This window comes from Trachurus japonicus, chromosome 5, assembly GCF_045865225.1.
Source record: "Trachurus japonicus isolate A0001 chromosome 5, Traja_1.0".
In the NCBI taxonomy this organism is placed as follows: domain Eukaryota; kingdom Metazoa; phylum Chordata; class Actinopteri; order Carangiformes; family Carangidae; genus Trachurus; species Trachurus japonicus.
Window position 1 is genome coordinate 27,940,831 of NC_140911.1, and position 21,867 is coordinate 27,962,697.

Sequence of the window (21,867 nt, forward strand, 5' to 3'; positions counted from 1 at the left end):
GATCAATAAAAATAGGAAGCTGTGAGTGCTTCAGTATTGAATTTGCAAATTAATTAATATATTTTTTTGTGTTGCCTTTTATCTATTTGAGTTCACTGATGTAAGTAAAATAGAAAAATAAAAAATAAAAACCCGTACGAATAAGGTCATTTCATAGAGGGTAATTTATGTGTTAAATTTGTGGAAAAACAACACATGGAAGTAGTTTTTTTTGTCTATACTATGTAGTTAGATAATTTCAATTAAAGTAAAGTTAAACTATTTTGTATTATTGTATTTCCTTGCTTTATGTTTGTGGAAAAATGTTGTAGCATGCTCTTATTGTGAAAGGTAGGACTCGGAAGTAATTGACTGGTGAGCGGAGCATGGTTCCTCTCCGCCAGGTTCAGTTTACACCGCTGGGCCACAATGAGCAGCTGCAGGGTGATAGCCCGTAGAGGTGACTGGACCTCCGGCCTCACCACCGTCCTCTGTCGGCTCAACCCGCGGCCCAGCTGTGGCCGCAGCCCGGGGCCGGGGCCGGCGCCGTGCCGCTGGGGGAGCCAGGACACCGCGGCCGGTGGACAGAAACCCCGGCGGACAGCCATGGACCTGGCCCGCAAAGTGCAGCAGGAGAGAGGCACGGCGCCGCCGGCGGCAGAGGCTCCGGTGTCCGGCCAGCAGAGGAGGGTGACGGAGTTGAAGCGGTTCAGTCTGCAGCTTCAGAAGGTGCATCCCAACGTGCTGGCTAAACACCTCCACAGAAGCGTCCTGTACCAGGATAAACACGTAGTGGTGGTCAACAAACCCTATGGCGTCCCTGTCAGAGGTAAACAACTGGACTGACTGACTGACTGGTTGTAGATTTACACTCCATTGTGGCTGCAGTTCAAGAGTTTGTGATTCTAATTTGAGTGGATGTGATTGTTCAACATGTAATGTCAGCATTGACTGATCTCGAATATGAAAGTGAATAAATTAATGAAAAGGAAAATAAGTCCATAATCTGAGATAAATCGCAACAAGTCAGTGTCATCAGCTGGCTGATGTCAGTGGACTATATTGCAGTTATCAGTAGGTGTGAAAAGGCCTTTAGACATACAGTGGCATGAAAAAGTTTGGGCACCCCATTCTTTTGCAGGGTGTTGGTTTCCCTTTTTCATTTTAAAATTGTCGAAAAAGAAAAACTGATATTGCTTAACATATTGAAAAGGAATGCTTCCTGTTTAACATCATGCCTGTTGAAGGGAAAACACATCTGCCATTTGCTTTATCTATTCATATTAACAGATATTTTGACCAGGTGCCCAAAACATTTTCATGTCACTGTATGTGAAATGATGATTGGAAAGTGCTCAGCACCTTGGCTTGTTCCTGTGTTGCAGATGACTCCAGGGTCACATCCATCTCCTCCGTGCTTCCTGTTCTCTCTAAAATGATGGATGGGTTGAAGGTCAGATCTGACTCTCAGCTGTTGCCCTGTCTGGGGCTGGAGAAGGAGGCCACAGGAGTTCTGCTGCTGGCCAGAAGTGAAGAGGCAGTGGAGCACATACTCAACCTGCACAGAAGTAACCAAGTACACAGGAAATATTGGTAATATAAAGGTAGTCATATGCATTTTTTTGTTCTTACTTTGCACATAACATTTCTCACTATGGTGTGTGTCTGTCCTCCTCTGCAGGGTCGTCACAGTAGGTGTTCCTGTTCCTTCTGAAGGAGTGATCGACATCCCCATCATAGAGCGAGAGGTCACAGGCCCTCAGCCACACTACAAGGTGTCTCTTCTTGTCTGGTGTTGGTGCAGCAACCACTATCTGACAGTAAAATGACACTGAATGAATACTGGATCTGATCATCTACTAACTGAATGCTATCTACAGGAGTCACTGATTGAAACGATAGTTAATTTCATAATGGTAGAACTATTCATCTAATCTCATCACATGTTTTTTTTATTTATTTCAGATGGCATTAAGTCCTCTTTTCAGAATGAATGATGAAGGCGATGGTGTGACCAAAGTGCGAGCCAATCGGCAAGCTCAGCCTGCAGTGACCAAGTACAGAGTGGTGGACAGCAGCAGTGGCTGCAGCCTCGTGGAGCTCCAGCCTTTTACTGGTAAGGAGGCTCTTGTTCGTGGAAATGAGATCATAGTGAATTACTGAGAAACTGCTCCGGTAAATCACTTTTTTCTGCTTGTGGTCACAGGGGTGAAGCACCAGATGAGGGTTCACATGGCGTTAGCGCTGGCATGTCCCATTCTCGGCGACCACAAATATTCCCATTGGAGCAAACTGGCGCCCCAGGTAAAATCTGTTCTCGACGTACCACAATGATGATGAGAAAAAACCTCCAGGTATTGAATAGTGATACACAGTGATGGGAATAACGGTGTTATAAAACAACAGCGCTACTTTTTTTCAATAATGAATACTCCAAAAAGTTACTGTTTCCCCCCTTTTAACGCCGTTAACCGTTACTGACAATAAAAAGCACTGTTACTCAACTCAAGTCCCATCACAAAATAATACACCCATTAAAGTGTACGTTATATAAACTTTTTCTTTTTCAGTCAAACTAGTTTGGAAAAAAGCCGTTTATCTACAACTAACCAACTCACTCAGTACATCTCAGTCCAACTAATTTGACACAGTTACTTTTCCTGGTAGTTACTTTTTGTAATGAAGTAATTCAGTTACTAACTCTTAGTTACTTTTTGGGGAAAGTAATAGTAACTATAACTAATTACTTTTTAAAGGGCTATTTCAACATTTTGGCAAATTTGCATATTGCCATAACCCCTATAATCTTAGGAGTAGGTTCATTACCTTTAATTGTTGGTGCAAGCTGTTTTTAGATGGGCGGGGCAGAGACGTAAGCTGCACAGTATTTCTACGTTTCCCTCATCAAACTCATCACGTCTCTGGCCCACTGATCTAAAAACAGCTTGCACTGACAATTCAAGGTAATGAACCTACTCCTAAAACTATAGGGATTATGGCAATAGGCAAATTTGTTAAAATGTTGAAATATGCCTTTAAGGCACGCTGTTTTTTATTTTTTATTAATTGATTTATATCCTATAGAAGAAGAGGACCCACATTGCTGCACAGGCTTGCGTTAACTTGTTAGCTGGAACTTAACGGTACATTTTGTCCCGACAGAAATTACCCGAGCGCCTGTTGGGAAAGCTTGGACTGGAGCAGAGCAAGATCCGCTATCTTCCTCTTCATCTGCACGCTCGCCAGCTGACACTGACAGGAGCCGGTCAAGCAGACGTGGACGTGTCCTGTCCCCTGCCTAAATACTTCTCACAAACACTGAAACAACTGCATTTGAACCTCACTGATAAGTGACATTCCTACTTCTGGTTCAAGTCGTTGCAGTCTAGCTGATGTCTGCAGGGACTGGGCGTCAGGTGGGAAGCAACAGGAATAAAAAAGATATGTAACCATTTAAATTAACTTATATCAAGCTGGGTTTCTTGTAAAGCTGTTTTTGTAAAATATCAACCACAGAAGAAACTGTGTAAAAAAGGACTGTACAGTACTTTACAACTCATTTTAGTAATAAATGAAGCAAAACTGTATTAAAACCTGCTGTCGACGTGTTCATCTACATTTACATATTTCCCTGGCTGTAACACCAGGCTATAGATGCTGTTGGTGTAAGAAGTCATTTGTAAAAGGCCCACAGTTCATCCGTCTTTCAAATGTCAACAGAGTTGCATTTCCACAATCAACACAGTGCTAAATACTTTTTTCATTGGTGAGCTGTTTGACAGAGGATTAGTACTACATTAGCTAAACAAAGATGGTTCCATCTGCATATCCTGTTTAATAACCTACTATACATACAGACAGGAGCAAGTAGGCAAAAATCCTTGACGGGTGTTGGAGTAAATTGGTAGCTTTGACCTGAGAAAAATGTTTCCAGCCACCTGCATGACTACAATATAGCACTTGACCGTGAGAATATCGGAAGTTCAACTCAAAGATCCACAAGCATAAATTATCATGAAATTTCTGAAAAAAAGAAAAGAAAAAACAGGCACAAGTTCTTCAGGTTTGAACATATCAATACATATGATCCAAAATGCAGTCAGTATCCAAAAAGTAATGAGCGGTGGTCCCTTAAATTGTCCATTTAGATGTGATGTATCATAGTACATAGGACTTTGAAGTAAGACGTGGTTAATGGTCTCTGAGGTTACAAAGTGAAGGGTTAAACATCTTCATGTATTGAGAAGACAGACTTTTAGAGGAAAATGTACCGGCTCTGCTCATTGCAGCAGCTCCAGAGACAGACCATAATCCAGCAGTGGTGAGACGGAAGCCTCGTCTGAATGACAGGTTAAAAGGTTTCAGAGGTGATTGCTGAAAACAGAGAATGGAAGAGAGGAGAAATTCACGCGAGTGCATTCATGATACACTCCTCAGAAGAAAATAGTGATTGTTTCAGAAGTTGATCCATTTTATTTGAGATGGTGGGTGATGCTTTAAGTCAGGAAGGTACTGCATAGTCAACAATCAGCGACTGGAGAACTAGGTCCCAACAGTCGTCTCCGTTTAACTCATGTTCTCTGGGCCGACGATGTCCTGGATCTCTCGGACCGCGATGATGCGAGCCAGGATGTGCTCCACTTGCTGACTGGACAGGGGCTGCGACGAGTACCACATGGGGCTGTTGGGTGCAACGACCGGCTCAGGAGTCATGTAATATGCGTCGTTACGTCCTTTAACACTTTGAGGACTGGAAGAGAAAACGGGGAGTCAATTTAATCTTGTAAATACTCAAGAATAATACACTGAGGTTGAAGTTGTGTGTGACTGAGAATCACTCACCACTTGAAGAGGTAAAAGTCGTAAAGTTTAATGGGACAACGGAGCGGATTGTCTGGATCCTCGATCTGCTCTTCATACATGTCGTCTGTTCCTGAAACATGTCACAGTGTCAGCGCCTGCTGTCAGAGGCTGTGATTGATAACAAGACGGAATTGTGAAGCTAAAGCCTGGTTCATGCTTCTGTGTCAACTCCACGCTGTAACCATGAAGTTCTGCATCGGGGGAATGTGTCACTTTGCAATTTAGCGCCTGAATGCAAGGGGGTGTGTGTGGTTTCAGAGGGGTCATTCATAAAACTTTGTTTATCTTCCTGCTTCGTTCTTCTGGGCACAGTGAACAATGACGACCAAAGACGAAAGAGTGTTTTAAAGTGTAAAAAAAATGGTGGTTTAGCATGAAGGAGAAACTGGGAAAACTAAACGCTGGAAATGAAGTTCAGAACGGACCAATCACAGCCTTATGGTCTGTGTTGAAGGGCTGTCAATCATCCCCCCAAATCACATTTGAATTTCTAATGCTTCTTATGTTAAATATTCAAATTATATTGTATACTGGTATATACAATATATTGTTTGTTTTGTATTATGTAGCCTACACCTATACCAGCTTATTATTACGTCTCATATCACTTTTGGGCATTCCACCCAAATTTGTTATGTAACATCTGCAACACATTGGTAAATCTAAATATTATCCACAAGTTTCCGAACGTCATCTATGGTCAAAACCGGAAGCCGGTTTTTCCATTTCCGGTGGAATTGTACGTTTACGTTTCCATGGTTTTCAGTCGTTGTCATAGTTGTGGTAAACGCATGGATCTATTAACGCTGGCTTTTAACACGGATGTCAATTTGTGTGATATCCATTGTTAAAACCTGGTGTGATGATCCACGTTTTACAGATTTTCATTGAAAAAAAAAAAAAAAAAAATCCATGCATTTACCGCAACTACGGAAACCATGGAAATGTGTAAACATAAAATTCCACCAGAAGAGCAAAACCGGCTTACGTTTTTGACGTTCGGAAAAAGGTGGATAAATAGAGGTGTAAAGTATCACAGTTGATCCGTGATTGGCACATAAGTGGTCTGTGGATCGATCGTAAAAGAAAAAAAAAAGGTGTGTGTAGTGTGGGAACACCACCGCCCCAACTGGAAAAACAGGCAATTAAAAAAACTCTGCTTGTAAATTTGAAGCTGCAGCTCTGTCACAAACAACTAGACAGTTTTATCAACATGTTTACAACCCTGAACGTTGGGACGCACAGCGTTAATATGCATCGTCACGGCGTTCAAATGTAATTTTCCACCTTTGAAAGTTGTCATTTTTAAAAATAATTTGAATTCTGTTTGAATAGTGAAGTTGGTTCCGATAGCCCTACTGTGTTGCCTCCACTAGTAGGTCCGTTTTTTGGGGGGATGCAGGTCAGGCGATGGCGGAGGGGTTCATAGCGCCGCAGACGGCTCTGTGGGAGTACGCGGGGGTCTGGACTTGACGCAGAAGCATAAATCAAGCTGGACTGTATTGAGGACCTTTCTGTGCAGCACTGTGTGGACCCTGTCCCTTGAGAAGGCGGATACTGGTTGCTTTGTCCTTGGCATTGGTGGGGTTCTTCCTCGTGTGTCTCAGGACCTTGGAGAAAGCTACTTTCATGTGCTGTTCAGGTGTTAGCAGGCGGAAGTACCTGGGACAGACACACATGGTTGCACACACTGGGTTTTTTGAGTTGATTCAGGTCATTTGTTGCTTTGTGGTTGGTTACTCACTTTGTGTTGAAGTACATTAGAGTTGTGAGCAGCGTGGCTGGTGAATGTGCACCAAGCTGTTTACACTCCCACAGCATCTCCTCCGTCACGTGGCTCTGAATGATGTAACCTAGGACAAAACACAGACGAGTCATTTTGATACATAAACACATACCGTAACTAAGTAAATAAGTAAATGTTTATTCACCCTTACCTAATGGGTGTACACTTGGTTTCCAACCATCCAGGATGTTGTGTAAAGACCCACAGAATCGTGCGTAATATGGATCAGAGAAAATATCATCCACACGTCCATTTTCAGCGAGATACTATAAAAAGAAAGCACACGTGATTAACTTCACACAGCCTTCTGGCATGCTGCAAACTCTTCACGAAGCTATACTTACCTTTTGTATGCACAAGAAGACATAGTACAGAACATCGGGCGTAAACTGTTCTTCCTCTGATCCTCGTGCCTCCTGCGTCATCAGGGACAGAGCCAGGTTTAGCTCGGCTACCGCACTGGACACCAAGTCTTCTTGAAAACGCAGAGGTTGACGACCTGGACGCAGCAACAGAGAGAGGACCAGAGGCAAACATGTTTTATTACTGCGGGCAAAGTTTACTTGCTCCCAGTTTCAAGCAGAATACAAGTTCGTGAGAAGTAAACAGCTACTACGTCGGAAATTTAAAAGACATTCAATTCTATAGCTTCAAGTGGTTCAGTAGTATGGGCTTATATTTGTCTCATTAATACCTGTAGACACACAGAGGGTGATCTACAAATATTCCTTAGTTTGCACACATGTTTTGCTATCCACAAATACAAATTTCTAATTTGTAACTTATATTTTGCTTTTTACAAATAAATGTGTATTTGTAAATATATCATTTTTCATTTGTAAAAACAAAAAAGCCATTTGTAAAACTGAAAACTCTGTTTGTCAAGTATGAGTCAGCATTTCACACGTGCATCTCTTTCCTCAATGTATCCACATGTATTTGTAAAAAGCAAAATACAAGTTACAAATTTCAAAATCAAAATTTGTATTTGTGGATAGCAAAACACGTGTGCAAACCAAGGAATATTTGTATTATTGTTATTACTGAGACAAATATAAGCCCATACAGTAGACCTACTGTTGTCTGTAGTATAGTGATGTTCGACTCAAGTCAAATATATGATCAAATGATCAGAAGTTGACTTACGTCCAATGGGGGCCAGCTTCGTCTTTTCTTGCTTGTTCAGCTCTTCGTTTTTCCGCTTCGCCCACAGGCGCCAGACCTCCAAGCCCTCCTCTGGCTTTAGACAGGCAGGGACCAGAATCTCAGTGGGTGGTTCAGCGTGAGCCTCGGCCTGTACCTGACCCTGCACCAGGACCGGGACCAGAAGAAAAACAAAGTTAATGCTTTTTGGTTTAAGATGACAGCAAAGAATAAAACACGTCAACATTTACATGATCATAGTAAAATTGTGCAGAAATGTTTCATGTGTTTTCCCCAAGATGTTTAAGAGGGACAGTTAAAATAGCACCAGGACACGCCAACATGTTGCTAGGTTATCAACTGCTTTGAATTGGTAGTTAGTGTATTATTCCTAACATTCCCTGACAATAGCCGTGTTTCCACTGCAGGAGTTCCTGGTAAAGGGAGGGGGTAGGAACTTCTACAGGAACCGTCCTTTCACTCGGCCCTCTCAGTGGCCGTGTCTCCACTGTGGACAGGACCCACCGGGCTCTGATGGCGACGTGCAACAGTTTCGTCGTTCGGTCGTTGTGCAGCTTTTTTTTTTTTTACTGCTCTTGTTGTTGTTTTTTTCTGTCAGTATAGACGCTTTCTTAAAAAAGAAAAGCCGTCTCGATCGTCACGTAATCACGCAATTTTTTTTTTTACCAGGCCTACTGCTACTCTCGTCTTTTACTGAGTTATTCTCTCTTTTTTCCGGCCGTTTTTCCATTTTTAGTAACGTTGGGTTGTAAAAGTGCATCTTATTTTGATGATGCTGATTTGAGCTGACCAATCAACACAGTAAAATCTCAAGCCCCACCAGGACTTCTTCAGGGCCGATCCGAGTACCTACCCCCAGGCAGGGACTCCGTTCGGCCCGTAAAAGTTCCTGTAAGCGGCCCTGTGGGGGAGGTTCCTGCAGTGGAGACACGCACCAACGGGGCTGGCCCCGGAAAATTACCCCCAAGTTCCTGCAGTGGAAACGCGCCTCATGTTCATCCTCATCTCAACACTAGAATTTGTCTTTAAATTGTCTACTCATTGATAACTAAAATGTCAAAAACCATTGCTATATTTTATAAAACAAGAAATATCCTAAACCAGAAGTCATTATACACACTGATACTTCCATACATGACCTATTGTGCCGAGATATGGAGTTATACATATCCAAACCAACACTCATCCTATCCAATCAATCAAATTATACAGAACCAGCGGGTGTACTCTGTGAATTTAAACACCCTTAAATTTTATGATTTAGTAAAATTTTAAAAACGGCACAAACAATGTATAAAGTACACAATAATTCCCTTTGCCAAAGTACTCAGAGGCTGTTTGAAATCAGAGAGAATTGGTATGAACTGAGGGGATCACCCAAACAAGAACTAATATTAAAACAGCGTTGTGTTTCCTGTGGAATAGCTGTGACTGTGATGATGAATTAAAAATGTGTAGTTCAATTTCCTCTTTAAAAATATGTTTAGAACCAAAGTACTGAAAGAATATACAAATCTGTTATGAAAGCTGAATGTCTGTTTTGTTCTGAAGACCTATGGGGTAACTCAGACCATGTAGTTTAAAAGTTACCTTGTTGAAGACGTTTTTGTTTTGCTTTTTTTCTCTCTCTTCTTCTTATCTTTTTTTGTTGGTAAAAGTCTAGGCATAATAAGCATGGGCTTCAGCCTACACCTTTTCCATTAGCTCCATTCCTCATTGTAGTTAGTTTATATAAGAAGTAAATCTCATTTGTTGACAAGGGGTTAAATGCTAATCGAATAAACTGAAGTGAACTGAACATTGTTTTCATTGGGCTACAGGAAAACAGGCTATAATTCCAGATGTGTAGTGAATCTACAGTGTGGCTGCTGGGAAAAGGTCTCGTCTAACCTGCAGATGGAGCTGCTGGTCCTGTCCTTCTTCTCCCTGGCTCTGCTGCTGACTGGGGTCCCATATGTGTACCGACTGTGTAGTGTTGTAAGTCCCTCCTACGGTCTGCACTGCCACAGGGATGTGAATGTTCCCATTCATGAACTGCGCTGGGAACAGAGTCTGTACTATTTCTTCCTGCGTTCCCGCCGAGGCCAACTGCCCGTCTGCGGACCTGGACGTGGAGCTGGGGGACATCTTGTCTTTACCGTTGGTGGTCACTTGCACCGTGCTGTACGTCTCCTGCGGTATGGCGATGTGAGTCACGCCCTGCTGCTGAGGAGCAGAATACACGGGGATGGTCCAGGTCTCGCCCGTGGGACCTGTGATTGTTCCCGTCGTGCTGTACAGTTGAGCGCTGTCGACGGTGAGCAGATCTGGTCGTAGGGAAACGTAGCTTTGCTGCTGTCCTTGAGGGATTGCCAGGACTGTAGCCACCTGCTGTCCTTGTGGAACAGCATAGGACACAGCCAGAGGGACGTCCACCTTGCGCTTCTTGGCAGGTTGGAGAACAGTCGAGACGGTGCCCGATCTCCTCTCTGCCTCCCTGGGAGAGTCCTGTTGCTGGGAAGGAGACACGGCCTCTATGGTCTGAATCTGGATCTGTTGGCCACCTTGTAGCTGAATTTGTTGGCCACCTTGTAGCTGAATTTGTTGGCCACCTTGTAGCTGAATTTGTTGTCCACCTTGTAGCTGAATTTGTTGTCCACCCTGCAGTTGAATCTGTTGTCCACCTTGCAGTTGAATCTGTTGTCCACCCTGTAGCTGAATGTGTTGGCCACTCTGTAGTTGAATCTGTTGTCCACCCGGCAGTTGAATGTGTTGGCCAGCCTGTAGCTGAATTTGCTGACCCCCTGGCAGCTGAATATGCTGTGCTCCTTGTAACTGGATTTGCTGTCCTCCAGCTACGGCTGCAACCAGCTGTGCCTGAATCTGTAAAATACAGTCAGCATTGTGAGAAAAGTCTAAGCAGAAATGTGTCACATGGATTCACTTGATATGGGTGGTGGAGATGAACAGCGTACCTGCTGCTGCTGCTCCTCCGTGAGCTCTCCTTGCTGGACCAGCTGGGCTGTGGAGAGACCCTGCAGGTCCTGCTGGGAGGGAGAGGCCACCTGAAGAACCTGGCCAACTGTGTGACCCTGCTGCTCCTGGATCTGAACCTGGCACAACAATGGAGCATGAAAAAAAACAGGCTCATCAGCAAGCTATGACTTACTTTACTGTTCACTGACTAATTACTGAATACTCTTTTCTGTTAAGTCAGTAATGGAATTTTGATGATAAAGTAAATGTACAGTTACGCTGTGTTCACACCGGGCACGCAGCGAATTTATCGCGCGATAAGATTGCATACAAAGTCAATGTACAGACGCAATGGACGCGAATTTGTGCCGGCGACGCGGATGAAGCGCGAAATTCGTCTGTTCGCGTGAGTGCGAATGGTGTGAGTACAAACAAATTATATTATTATATAAGGAAAACTCGAGTAGAGCGAGGCGAATATTTTACTTGTGCCCGGTGTGAACACACTGTTACAAGAAAAAGCATGTGAGCCATTTGGAATTTCCTGGTTTTCCACATTAATTGCTTTGCTTTCCACTGCAGGCCTGAAGTTTGTGAAAATGTTTTGTGGACTGATGAAACTTTTTTGTATTTTTTCAAATTAATTATTTTTTTTGTTGTAAAAATGTCTCTGCATAGCAGCATGTAATCGTCACGTCACAGGTGAAGTACGGTGGAGGAGCATCATGGTTTGGGGCTCTACTGCCTCAGGGCCTGGACAGTTTACCACCATCCAGAGTTTGTCAAAGCTTCCTACAGGATAATGTCAGGGTGGTGTCCACCAAATGAAACTCAGCAGGACAATGAGCCTAAACACTGAAGTAAATCTACTATCTAGATCATCTAGAGTAACTTAAAAAAAAAAGAAAATCCACCTTTGTCAGAGCCAGACCTGAATCCAATAGGGATGCTGTGGAATTACCTCCAGAGAGCCATTCACACCAGACATCCTATAATAACATGGCTGAGCTGAAGCAGTTCTGTCAGGACCAATGGTCCAGAATTCATCCTGAGTGTTGATCAGTTCTGATCTGCAGCTACAGGAAACCTTTGGTTGAGGTTGTTGCTGCCAAAGCAGCTTCAACCAGTTTCAAGGGTTCACTACTTTTCCCACCTGCACTGTGAATGTTTAATTGATATGTTCAATAAGGACATGAAATATTATAATTGTTTGTGTGGTATTAGGTTGAGTGCATTGTGTTTGTTTATACTTGTGACTTAGAAGTAGATCAGATCACATTAAATGACCAATTCATGCAGAAAACTAAGAAATCCCAAAGGGTTCACATACTTTTTCTTGCCACTGTATTTCTCAATGTTTACAATGTAAACAATGTGACACAGGTTCAACAGCAGAGGCAAAGTGAATCATCATTCCAGTGTAGCCACCCCTTTCAATGAGTATCTTTCCAAGTGTATTTGGCTGTCAGAGCTGGTAGAGCAAAGCTACTTAACTCCACCTACAATGATTTGAACTTGTTCCTCTTTAACTAATGGGATCATACACCACACTGTCACCTAGTTTGATAGTGTTTCTGGGGCTGGGCCAATCATGACCCATCTGTTTTGAAAGGTTTAAACATAGTATGAGATACATGATACTGCCATATAAGCTAACCTGCACTTGAAGCTGCTGCTCAGACCCTTGGTGCACAGAGAGTTGTGGTGAAATCTCTGCCGAGGTCACCTGTACCTGTCGTGAACACATACATACATGACTTTATGTATTTATCATATACAAAGATATATATTTACACACTGACAGTAGCAATACTATCATTCAACAACAATAAACGTGCTAATAAAGAGGTTTTTACCGGGCAAGCCAGTTCTAGGAGCGAGCCAGCCACCTCGGTGCTGTCTGTGTACACACAGTTAGTGCCCTGCTGCTGGTACACCATGGTTGTGGTGGTGGCTGCCCCTTCCTGCTGGCTGAACTCCTGCAGCACCTCTGGGCCCTTGGCAAGACACTCCAGGAACTCCTTCATCCTGTGCTGAGGCACGGTGCGGGCCTTCTGCCGCACATACTCATCAAAGGAAACCACCCCACTCTCCTGCTCATTCATCCTTACGTTGACCTACACAGAATGGGATACTGTAAACATTGGAGATTATAGTTATATTTTCAAACTGTTTACATGTATACTTGGTTATACTGATACATATACATAATGGATAATATTCTAACGAAGAGGGGGTGGTGCACTCTTCCATCTACATTTAATACACTAAGCTAAACAGTATGAAGTTACTAATTAGATAGGGCGCAGTGGAAGCACACAGGGACAAAGTGCATTTCTTGTAAAGTCTGGTGCGCTTCAATCAACTTTGACATGTCATTTAAAATTACAGTCAAAGCCGGGTCTCTTTTATTTATTTATTTTAATTTTTATAAAGTTATTAATGAATGTTCATAAGCCTCTGGTTACAGCACAAACATTATGATTTCCAGAGTCTATTCATCTAAGTTACGTTTTGGCTAGTGATTAGCAAGCTAGCTTCACACTGTTAGCAAGGCACTGTTTTGCCACAACTCACATGGACATATAGCTAGCTAGCCAACTGTATTTAACACCGTCAGATACCAGCTGTGTGTCTATTGTTTACACACCTAGTGTGTACGGTAGGATAAGTTAACACACATTTAAAGCAACAGTCCATTCATTAAAATGACATGTAGCTAACTACCTAGCTAGCTAATCATTGTGCTAATGTTAGCTGGCTAGCTAGCTCGACGGCTCCGGATCCTGTCATGCTACCTTAAATAAAACGAAATCCTCTCCTTTCCGCCAAGGCACGGTGTTTAAAACTAAAAAGCCGATAAACGTCTAACAGCTACCAGCAGCATGCCATTCACTCCTCTACATAGTGCATGTGGCAGCGGTGTTATCCCACAAACAATGCCGTGATTAGTTCAAATTAAGCAGCGGCGGCGGCAGCGAGCAGGCGAGGTCTCTGACGTCTGCTGCTTCCAGGGCGAGACCCAGGCTGCTGTCCATACAAAACAAGTTTCCCCCAAGCAGATTGATTTATCTAGCAGGATCGCCGATTGTATTACCACGGCCTGCACCACACTACCACACAGACAGAGACGGCTCCACAGTGTTTATCCAGTGCGGTATAAAATGACGGAAGTATAGGCCCCAGGAAAAACGCGACTCCTTCCCAGGTTGCTCTGCCAGGCGACGGGCCTGCCGCGCTGTCCTGTTAACGAGAGTCCCATCCCACAGCATGACCAGGACCTGCGTTGGTGTGTGGCTCCCTGCAACTGTTATACCAACTACAATCAAACTGTAATTCGACATATGCATCTATGTGCACAAGTCAAGCACAGGGAGCCACAAGCTATAATGATGCTTCATCATATTTCATTATTAATGTTTATTATGGATCAGATCATCCAGTAGGCTACTCTAGTCTGGGACCATAGACTGGGACTGAACATTATCTTTATGCAGTAGTCATTGCACTGAAAAGCTGTAGGAATTTATTATGAAATGATGAATTCTGTGGAAATCATGCAGATAGATAGATAGATAGATAGATAGATAGATAGATAGATAGATAGATAGATAGATAGATAGATAGATAGATAGATAGATAGATAGATAGATAGATAGATAGATAGATAGATAGATAGATAGATAGATAGAATTCAAATGGTTTTCCTGCAGAGTTGTGCCAGAGTCTCGTAAACATTTGAATGCATGTACCTTTAACAAAAAATCTAACTTCCCCAGTCTGCCTTAAAGAGCCAGGCGTGTGCCACTGAGGGCCTCCCCCTGTTTGCTCCACAACAAACTGCCTCTCACCCCTCTTAAGGTGGACCAAGACAGATGTACAATGGCATACACTATGTCCCCTACTCACTGGATGTGAAAGAGTTAATTCCCACACTCACTGCAGACTGGTTGTTGTATTTGTATATCCTGTATGAATATGTTTCTTTAATGAAATTGTTTAGATCTCAATGATTGAGGGAACTAAATTGTTGTATGAATTTTATCACACTGTATGTGACATCTACTGTCCATGTTTTATGTAATGATGAACCTAAGACCTTTCTAATATACAGTACTTTCAAACTAATATGGCACGAAACAATACTAGAGTGCTCGTGTCTAGTTGGCTGCACATTATCACTTCATGTGACTTTGTGCCACTGTAAGAATCTTAATGTAATCCTTTTTAGAAGGGATTTGCCTTCACACAACAACACACTACACAACTGTTGTAGAAAGAGGTACCTAAGAAAGACATGTGGACTTTTATTAATAGTCAGTTATTTACAAGAACATTTTCCGTTTCTGTTTCCATTCAGTAAAGTGACAACAATATTCATGCATGCATTTTTTTTTTTAAATGACCGCTAACATTCAGGTCCTGCTCTTGTCTCTGCAGGTGACATGGTGATGGGAGGCTGCCAAGTCACCAGCCGGTGCAGTAATGCCAATAAGACGTCAGCTTGATGGCTGTGAGCTTGTCTGTAAATCCAGTGTGATCAACCCTTCACATCATAAATCAGCCGTTACACGCACTCTTACTGCAGCGAGAGATGGTGTGCAGCCCATGAAGCATTGACAGGGAGCTGGACACAAGGAATCACAGGTACAACTGAGCTCAGGCTTTACCTAGTATTTTGATTGTTGTGTGTATGTGTGGGGTGGTTGTTCATCAGAGATTAAGGTGATGATGTGTTTTGGTTGTGTTTTGACATGGTTGCAGTAGTGGGGAAATCCATAATAATGCAATTTCATGTAAAGCTTTTCCAATGCTTCTGTCTGTCTTTTCGGACAGTGTGCACTTAAAAAAAAAAGATACCCAGCACAGTAACATACAGTACAGTTCCTCAGCAGTAACAGGCATTTCTTGACTTTATGGTTCATATTTTAAGTGTTAAAACAATAAAATAAAATAAAAAATACTCTTTCATCATCCAAGATTTCAAATTAGGTCAACTGCAAGAAATGTTTATGTCAGGCTGAACATCACATTAATATTCATGCTACTTGGCCTCTACTGACCTTTTTTGTCACTTAGTTTTTAGTATCATGTATGACTTTTTCTCTGAGTGAAATGGCCACTTGACATTTGTGACGCAAAGGACACAAACAGCTTGGCTGACACTCAGCATAAGCCCATCTGCATGCTGTGTTTCTGCCAAGCTGTGTTGTATTTATGCTGAAGCCCCACTGTATTACTTACACAATTATTGTTTTGAATTGTGTTGAATGACTCTGGCTAACACTGGCACTTTTACAGACATGTTTATTAATGTGCACTGTCCTCTCCAAATAAAAAAAATTGATATAGGATTGTAAGTCTTTCTTTCACAATTAGCCTATATAAACTAGTGTACTAAGTGTAAAAATAACAAGCTCTGTTGCTACAGGATAAGGCTCTAGTTCTGAAGCTGAATTGTTACAAATGATAAACAGCAATCTCATTAGCCTTTGTCAGTCCAGTTAGTGTGTAGCTCAATGTTGAATTACATGTTAACTCTTTTTCTTTTTTGGTTGATCTACAGGTCCTGGAATTTTGATTTTGGCGACAAAAAATGGAGTGTTCATCTTTGCTCCTCGTTACATTAACCTTGTCTGTCTTTCCACTGGGAAATCTTATTCAAACTTCACATTCACTGGACCACTCTGATTCAGGCCGTGTGACTCGAAGTACAGATCAGGGCAACAACACCAGAGACAGCTGGGCTGGAGAAGTAATCTTCTATCCAGAGAGCACCGGTCTCTCTGTGGAAGGCGGTGGACATAATGTTGACAGTACAAGATCACAGGAAGTCACCAGTGAGACTGAGCACGGCAGCAATAAAAGCCTTTCTGGACCTGGAAGAAGTTTGACTGCAGCACTGGAGCTTACTGTGTACCACTCACAGGCTCACGATGACCAGGGAGCTGACAAAGCTAATACATCAATTACAGAACAAACTCACTCCAGTGTACACATCGTCTCAGAGGAAAGCCACGCTGAGGAACAATCCAAGGAGAGTCATACATCAGTACTGAAAGATGACTCTCTGGATGGTGAGTGAACATCAATCCATGTCTACACTGCTTATCCATACAGGGTTGGGGGGGCAATTGAGAGTTACATGCACCTACTGTACATATTTTTATACTATGGGGGGAGTGAGCGAACATGTGATAGTTATCAAACATACAGTCATAGTTTAGATTCATCACTTAAAGGGATAGTTCAACATTTTGGCACATTTGCCAATTGCCATAATCCCTGTAGTCATAGCAGTAGGTTCATTACCTTTAATTATTGGTGCATGTTGTTTTGAGAAATAATACACAGTCCAACAACTCTAAAACGCTCTGGTGGACAAGTTGTGAACTGCACATTCGACACGCTATGAAATAATCATGTATAATTATGTAACATTACGACACATGAAGCAAATACTCAGAACTACTTGCGCTTTTGAAATCACTCCGCCCAGCAGCCGTGTCTGGAATGTAGTTCCAGCTACGCATTTGCCTCGAAAACAACTCTGTCTCGTATGTTACATGATTATCTCATAGCGTGGTGAATGTGCAGGTCACAACTTGTCCACCAGAGCGTTTTGGAGTTGTTGGATTGTGTATTTGATTAGTTTGATGAGGGACAGGGGACCTGTACCATTCACCTCCATTGTGTTCACTGAGCAGCTCCCGTCTCTGCCCCGCCGATCTCAAAACAACATGCATTGATAATTAAAGGGAATAGACCTACTGCTATGACTATACAGATTATGTCCATCGGCGAATTTGCCAAAATGTTGAACTATCCCTTTAATAGTCAGTTCCTGATGATGAACCATTACAAATATCATTTGCATTCTTCTCCTTTACCTCTTTCTCTCTCTCTCTATCTTTCAGGTGGGAAAGTCTCTGAAGTCCCTGTCCAAACCCATGTGTTTACTTCTGTGACCAACCAGGACCTGTCAGGACCTGTAGGTCCATGTGTGCTTGGTCTGAGACCTTGTGTTGCCCTAAAAACCTTTAATGGCACCAGTCTGCTCTGGGATGACATGAGTCGTACACTGGCATTTGCCTGGGAAATACATGTGTTTGGATCTGCCAGCCTTTTCATACTCATGGCAGTGTTGGCGGTTCTGGGAATGGCTGGTGCATACACTCTTCCTCATCCCCTGAATTATGCTCTGACTCTGGCGAATAGTCTCATTATCATGGCCGCTTCTTTGCGCGGCGGCTTCCTTCTACTGGATCCTTACGGCACCCGTCAGATCCTGTCTCATGCCACCCTGGCTGCACTCCATAATGTTCCTCTCCAGCTTCTTCTGTGGGCACAGGTTGCCCTTACTCTGGCGACACTCAGAGGGTTGAAATTATTACTTTTACCCCCAAAGCTGCAGTGCCCGTGGATGGTTGCAGGACTGGCTGTGTCGCATTGCACTGCATTACTTGTAGCAGACCTTCACTCCTCGGTTTTATCCTCTACTCTCCCTCCGTTGCTCCAGACCCTCTCCCTCTGCTGGGGCCTTCCGTTCTGTGTGGGAATCATCGCCAAATCTCTTTCAAACCTACATCGCTTTCGCAGGTCGTCCGTACCTCAGTGGAGTCCTTCACACATGGTTGAGAAGCGAGCAAAGCGGGTAACAGCGGTGTGTGCCTTCCTTGGGATGCTCTGCTGCAGCCTTCAGATGTACAGTCTCCTCTGGCTCTATGGGTTACTGGGGAACTGGAGGCGCTTCGGCTGGGGCTGGTGGCTCAGTCAGTTTTGGGCCAGAATCCTTGAGTTATCCTGGGGATTCTCTTTGCTTGTCCTGGGATCTTGGCTCTTCTGGATGCCCTCAAGGGGCGATCATGGGCAGGGCAGAAGTGAGGTGTCTAAAGGGGTGGAAGAGAAAAACTTGTGGGGTAGGGTCTTGACCACTGTACAAAAAGGGCCGCTAAGACAATCAGAAAAAACCTGGGAAGACCTGATGCCAAATAACTGGGCGAAATACAACCTGTCCACAGCGGCTATCAGCAACAATGCAGTGTGCCGGTACGATGATCCGCCGCCTGCCATTATTACAGAATACAAGTCCGATCAGCCAAGCAGTAGCGGCTCTGACCCTCAGGCTGCGTTGCTGTGGCAAAAAGTCGGGGAGCGTGAATGTGTTCTTTCACTTATAGAATTCGACATGCAGCCCCTGTCTCCTATTAACCTCAGGCGCAGCATTGACAACGCCCTTCATGGACAGCTTGTGGCAGGCGGTCTGTTCACACCTCCACCTCCCCCTTGGCCTCACACTGTGGTCACAGACACCGGTAATGGAGAAGGTGGCACAACGGTATTCCCTCCGTCTTACATCGGCTATGGGTGGATGTTGGATACCGAGTCCATTTCTCCATCTCTTGACCACTTCCAAGCCAAAGAGCCACAGTCGCCCAGTGCTACAGTGGCTTCTAACAGCAGAGCTGGGTCACCAACCTCTGCTCAGCAGGGAGAAGAGTTAAATGCAGCGCTCTCTCCAGTGATGCATCAGCACAACTGGTCTGATGATGATGTCACAGACCTCTAAGGTTAAGGTAATTGATGGTAACCCGTACTTAGTATTCTGCTTACTATTTCAATCCTTTAACCTTGATGTAAAGGCATTATGCCACATCGGACAGTATTGATCTTGTCTTCGCCTCAACTTAATAAAATCTGCCATTATCTAATCTTGAAAGTTATTCAAAGCCCCATACAGATATCCTTCTTGAATTTTCTAAGATATGTCTTAGATATGCATTGATTTTTATCTTAATGTATTTTCATGTTACTGTGTTAAATTTCACAGCTTGGCTATGGCAGGAGCAAGGTTTAAATGACAGCATTTGTTTCCTAGTGGAAGTATTGAGCATCTCAACATGAGAGTTTTATAATGTTTGTTTAAATTGTAATGTTATGCAGGACATATCAGTTCTCTGTCATGTGCTTCAAATTCAAATCAAGTCAACAGCTTCACTGTTTTCATCAGATTAGTGCAGCAACCACTGAAGTCAGGTTGTTATCTATCTGTTTGTCATGATATCTAAAAATGTGTGAAGCCATGCTACCTCCACAAAACTTGACATGATTTGGTGTTTTCATTTTCTTGTTTGTAAATAAAGGGAATTTTATAGGAATCATCTGTAATTTGCTTGAAATGTGTTTTTAAAAGACAAGGCAATATTACCTGCTTACCTCATCTTCCTTCAGTCCAGTCAGAGTGTTGCTTCACATGGACATTCAGCCTGGGTCGGAATAAGAAGAGCTGGGTTCCAATTCCCTTTCTGAGAAACAAATATAATGTCATGGTTAAAACCATGGCAACATATGGCTCTAATACAATCAGATATCTGTCTCTGCATATAGCCTAAGGTGTTTTTAAGTAGACAGACTTCTTGTTGATGTGTAATACAGTGGGCGTAATCACAGAGAGGAAACTGACAATAGAACTTGCTGATATAAAGCTGTTAATAAGTTTCTGTCATGATCGTTTGTCTTTCATGTAGGTGACACTTCTTATCCTGATCATCCGGTATGATAATGCCACTAACTATAACTTTATAGTTGATATGGACAATAAGCTATTATTTCAACCCACAGCTGTAATTAAGAATGGAAAAATCATATGGCATGAGTCATAATATGAATCAGCGTTGTTATCAAATCTGTGTTTTTGCTCTTTGTGTCTACTAATTGAAAAGCCAGATTAATCAAGCGGTGCCTAACTACCTGTCCACAAACAATTATTTGTTCTCCAAAGCTCATGAAATTCCAGGATCCAATACTTCTCTAGTTCCAGCCTGTAAAAGCTGCTGATACTCAGCTAATACCAACCGGTCTGAAACTATGAACACATTTTTTCATTATAAAACCTATAAATCTTGGGGTTGTGTGATTTCTCATGCACATGTTGGCCTATGATGCTGATGGATGGTTTCTGACGTGTGACTCACTCCTTTGCACATGTAGACACACATGCACATCACAGGCACTGGGGTGGCATAATACCCATTCAAGTACTCAGGGGATGTTGAGACCTGATGTGTATGGGCCTCTAGAGTGGGCAGAAGAGTATAAATTGTCATGAACATATTCTTATAGCCTGCATGTGTTTGTACTTGTGCGTATTCTGGAAGAGCAAAGGAACATGTCTGACTCCTCAGAAGGTTCAGGTACAACACAGCTGGTCAAAAACTCATTTGAATCATGTTCGAATGAATTTTGAGAGCGTGGGACTGAATAGATGAGTTTCAGTTGACAATGTCGGACAAATTGAATTTGGGTTACCAAAAGTCAAGTGCCTGAATCAATCAGTACAATGTAATGACAACTGATAACCAAACAGGTCACCTCATTATCTGATGGACAGTCGTAAATTCCAGGTTATCCTTCTCTCACCCTTCTTTTCCATACCTTAGGGTGGTGTTTATGTAGGCCTATGCCCTACCCCTACATGTGGGGGCACCATTGACAATTTGTTTCGCAATTGGACGTATTGTGCCAAATTTATTTAAAGCAAAGGATCAAACATATCAATGTTTCACTGACTCAAGCAAATGGCCTTAGTCTATTTTTCCACTTGATTTAGTGTCTGGTGAGTGGAAGTCAGTTTCATCAGTTGATGTCAATTGTTGGTTTGCTGTTGAAGTGTTTTCTGGAGGACACTACAAGCTACAAGAGCTTGTGCATAGAGCTCAAGATACTGTGAACCCTCCCACGGGTGATAGCTGAAATGTGCACGTGCTTTTAATTCACAGCAGGCTGAGGAGTATTTACTCTCTCCTCACGGTGGGTGTCGAGCTCCTGATCACATGTTCTTCATTAAGCAGACATTAAGCCTACCACAGCAACAACTAGGCTATGTGAACAACTGTTCCCATGGTCAGGTCTGGCAGTAAGTGCAGTTCATCCATTTTCCATTTTCCTCAGGTCCAACCTATAGCTCTAAGAACCCTGTGCCAATCCCAAACTCTTTTAAATCCCAAACCTGTAGTCCAGCAGCCCAAACCACCAGGTGTAGCCTACTATCAACCCTCACAATGACAAAATACTCAACTGTCTGCTTCTCCTATGACTTTGTCAACAACCAGCGCAGCCAC

General features: G+C 42.9%; 3 protein-coding genes across 10 annotated transcripts; 2 read left to right on the forward strand and 1 right to left on the reverse strand.

Annotated features, from left to right (window-relative positions):
• Positions 1 to 342: 342 nt before the first annotated feature.
• On the forward strand, positions 343 to 3,575 carry rpusd4 (RNA pseudouridine synthase D4). Its single transcript, XM_085777168.1, has 6 exons — positions 343 to 808; positions 1,365 to 1,572; positions 1,661 to 1,754; positions 1,945 to 2,095; positions 2,186 to 2,283; positions 3,142 to 3,575. The coding sequence occupies exons 1-6, from the start codon at positions 409 to 411 to the stop codon at positions 3,331 to 3,333; spliced, it is 1,143 nt and encodes a 380-aa protein (XP_085633294.1). The 5' UTR covers positions 343 to 408; the 3' UTR covers positions 3,334 to 3,575.
• Positions 3,576 to 3,805: 230 nt separating this feature from the next.
• On the reverse strand, positions 3,806 to 13,994 carry qrich1 (glutamine-rich 1). 8 transcript variants are annotated; one of them, XM_085777164.1, is made up of 13 exons: positions 13,845 to 13,994; positions 12,604 to 12,864; positions 12,405 to 12,479; positions 10,747 to 10,884; positions 10,456 to 10,654; positions 9,683 to 10,335; positions 7,775 to 7,934; positions 6,973 to 7,127; positions 6,780 to 6,894; positions 6,587 to 6,695; positions 6,353 to 6,504; positions 4,822 to 4,912; positions 3,806 to 4,729 (listed from the first exon to the last, which is right to left on the reverse strand). In XM_085777164.1, exons 2-13 carry the CDS (start codon positions 12,850 to 12,852, stop codon positions 4,546 to 4,548), a joined length of 2,280 nt encoding a protein of 759 aa, XP_085633290.1. In that variant the 5' UTR covers positions 12,853 to 12,864; positions 13,845 to 13,994; the 3' UTR covers positions 3,806 to 4,545. The 8 variants fall into 8 exon arrangements, with proteins under 8 accessions (XP_085633290.1, XP_085633291.1, XP_085633288.1 ...); XM_085777165.1 differs by having other exon boundaries at positions 10,504 to 10,654; positions 13,546 to 13,994; XM_085777162.1 differs by having other exon boundaries at positions 9,683 to 10,455; positions 10,504 to 10,654; positions 13,546 to 13,994.
• Positions 13,995 to 16,343: 2,349 nt separating this feature from the next.
• LOC146987796 (proline-rich transmembrane protein 3) lies at positions 16,344 to 19,374 on the forward strand. The gene is made up of 2 exons (XM_085778082.1): positions 16,344 to 16,824; positions 17,665 to 19,374. The coding sequence occupies exons 1-2, from the start codon at positions 16,344 to 16,346 to the stop codon at positions 19,314 to 19,316; spliced, it is 2,133 nt and encodes a 710-aa protein (XP_085634208.1). The 3' UTR covers positions 19,317 to 19,374.
• The last annotated feature ends 2,493 nt before the right edge of the window (positions 19,375 to 21,867 follow it).

Excerpts from the sequence above, each read along its gene's own strand:
- rpusd4 (XM_085777168.1), top strand. The coding sequence starts at position 409 with ATGAGCAGCTGCAGGGTGATAGCCCGTAGAGGTGACTGGACCTCCGGC. Across the intron at positions 809-1,364 it reads CTATGGCGTCCCTGTCAGAG|ATGACTCCAGGGTCACATCC; the intron begins GTAAACAACTGG and ends CCTGTGTTGCAG. Across the intron at positions 2,096-2,185 it reads GGAGCTCCAGCCTTTTACTG|GGGTGAAGCACCAGATGAGG; the intron begins GTAAGGAGGCTC and ends TTGTGGTCACAG.
- qrich1 (XM_085777160.1), bottom strand. The coding sequence starts at position 12,852 with ATGAATGAGCAGGAGAGTGGGGTGGTTTCCTTTGATGAGTATGTGCGG. Across the intron at positions 10,885-12,404 it reads AGCAGCAGCTTCAAGTGCAG|GTTCAGATCCAGGAGCAGCA; the intron begins GTTAGCTTATAT and ends TTGTTGTGCCAG. Across the intron at positions 4,730-4,821 it reads GACTTTTACCTCTTCAAGTG|TCCTCAAAGTGTTAAAGGAC; the intron begins GTGAGTGATTCT and ends TTTCTCTTCCAG.
- LOC146987796 (XM_085778082.1), top strand. The coding sequence starts at position 16,344 with ATGGAGTGTTCATCTTTGCTCCTCGTTACATTAACCTTGTCTGTCTTT. Across the intron at positions 16,825-17,664 it reads GAAAGATGACTCTCTGGATG|GTGGGAAAGTCTCTGAAGTC; the intron begins GTGAGTGAACAT and ends TCTATCTTTCAG.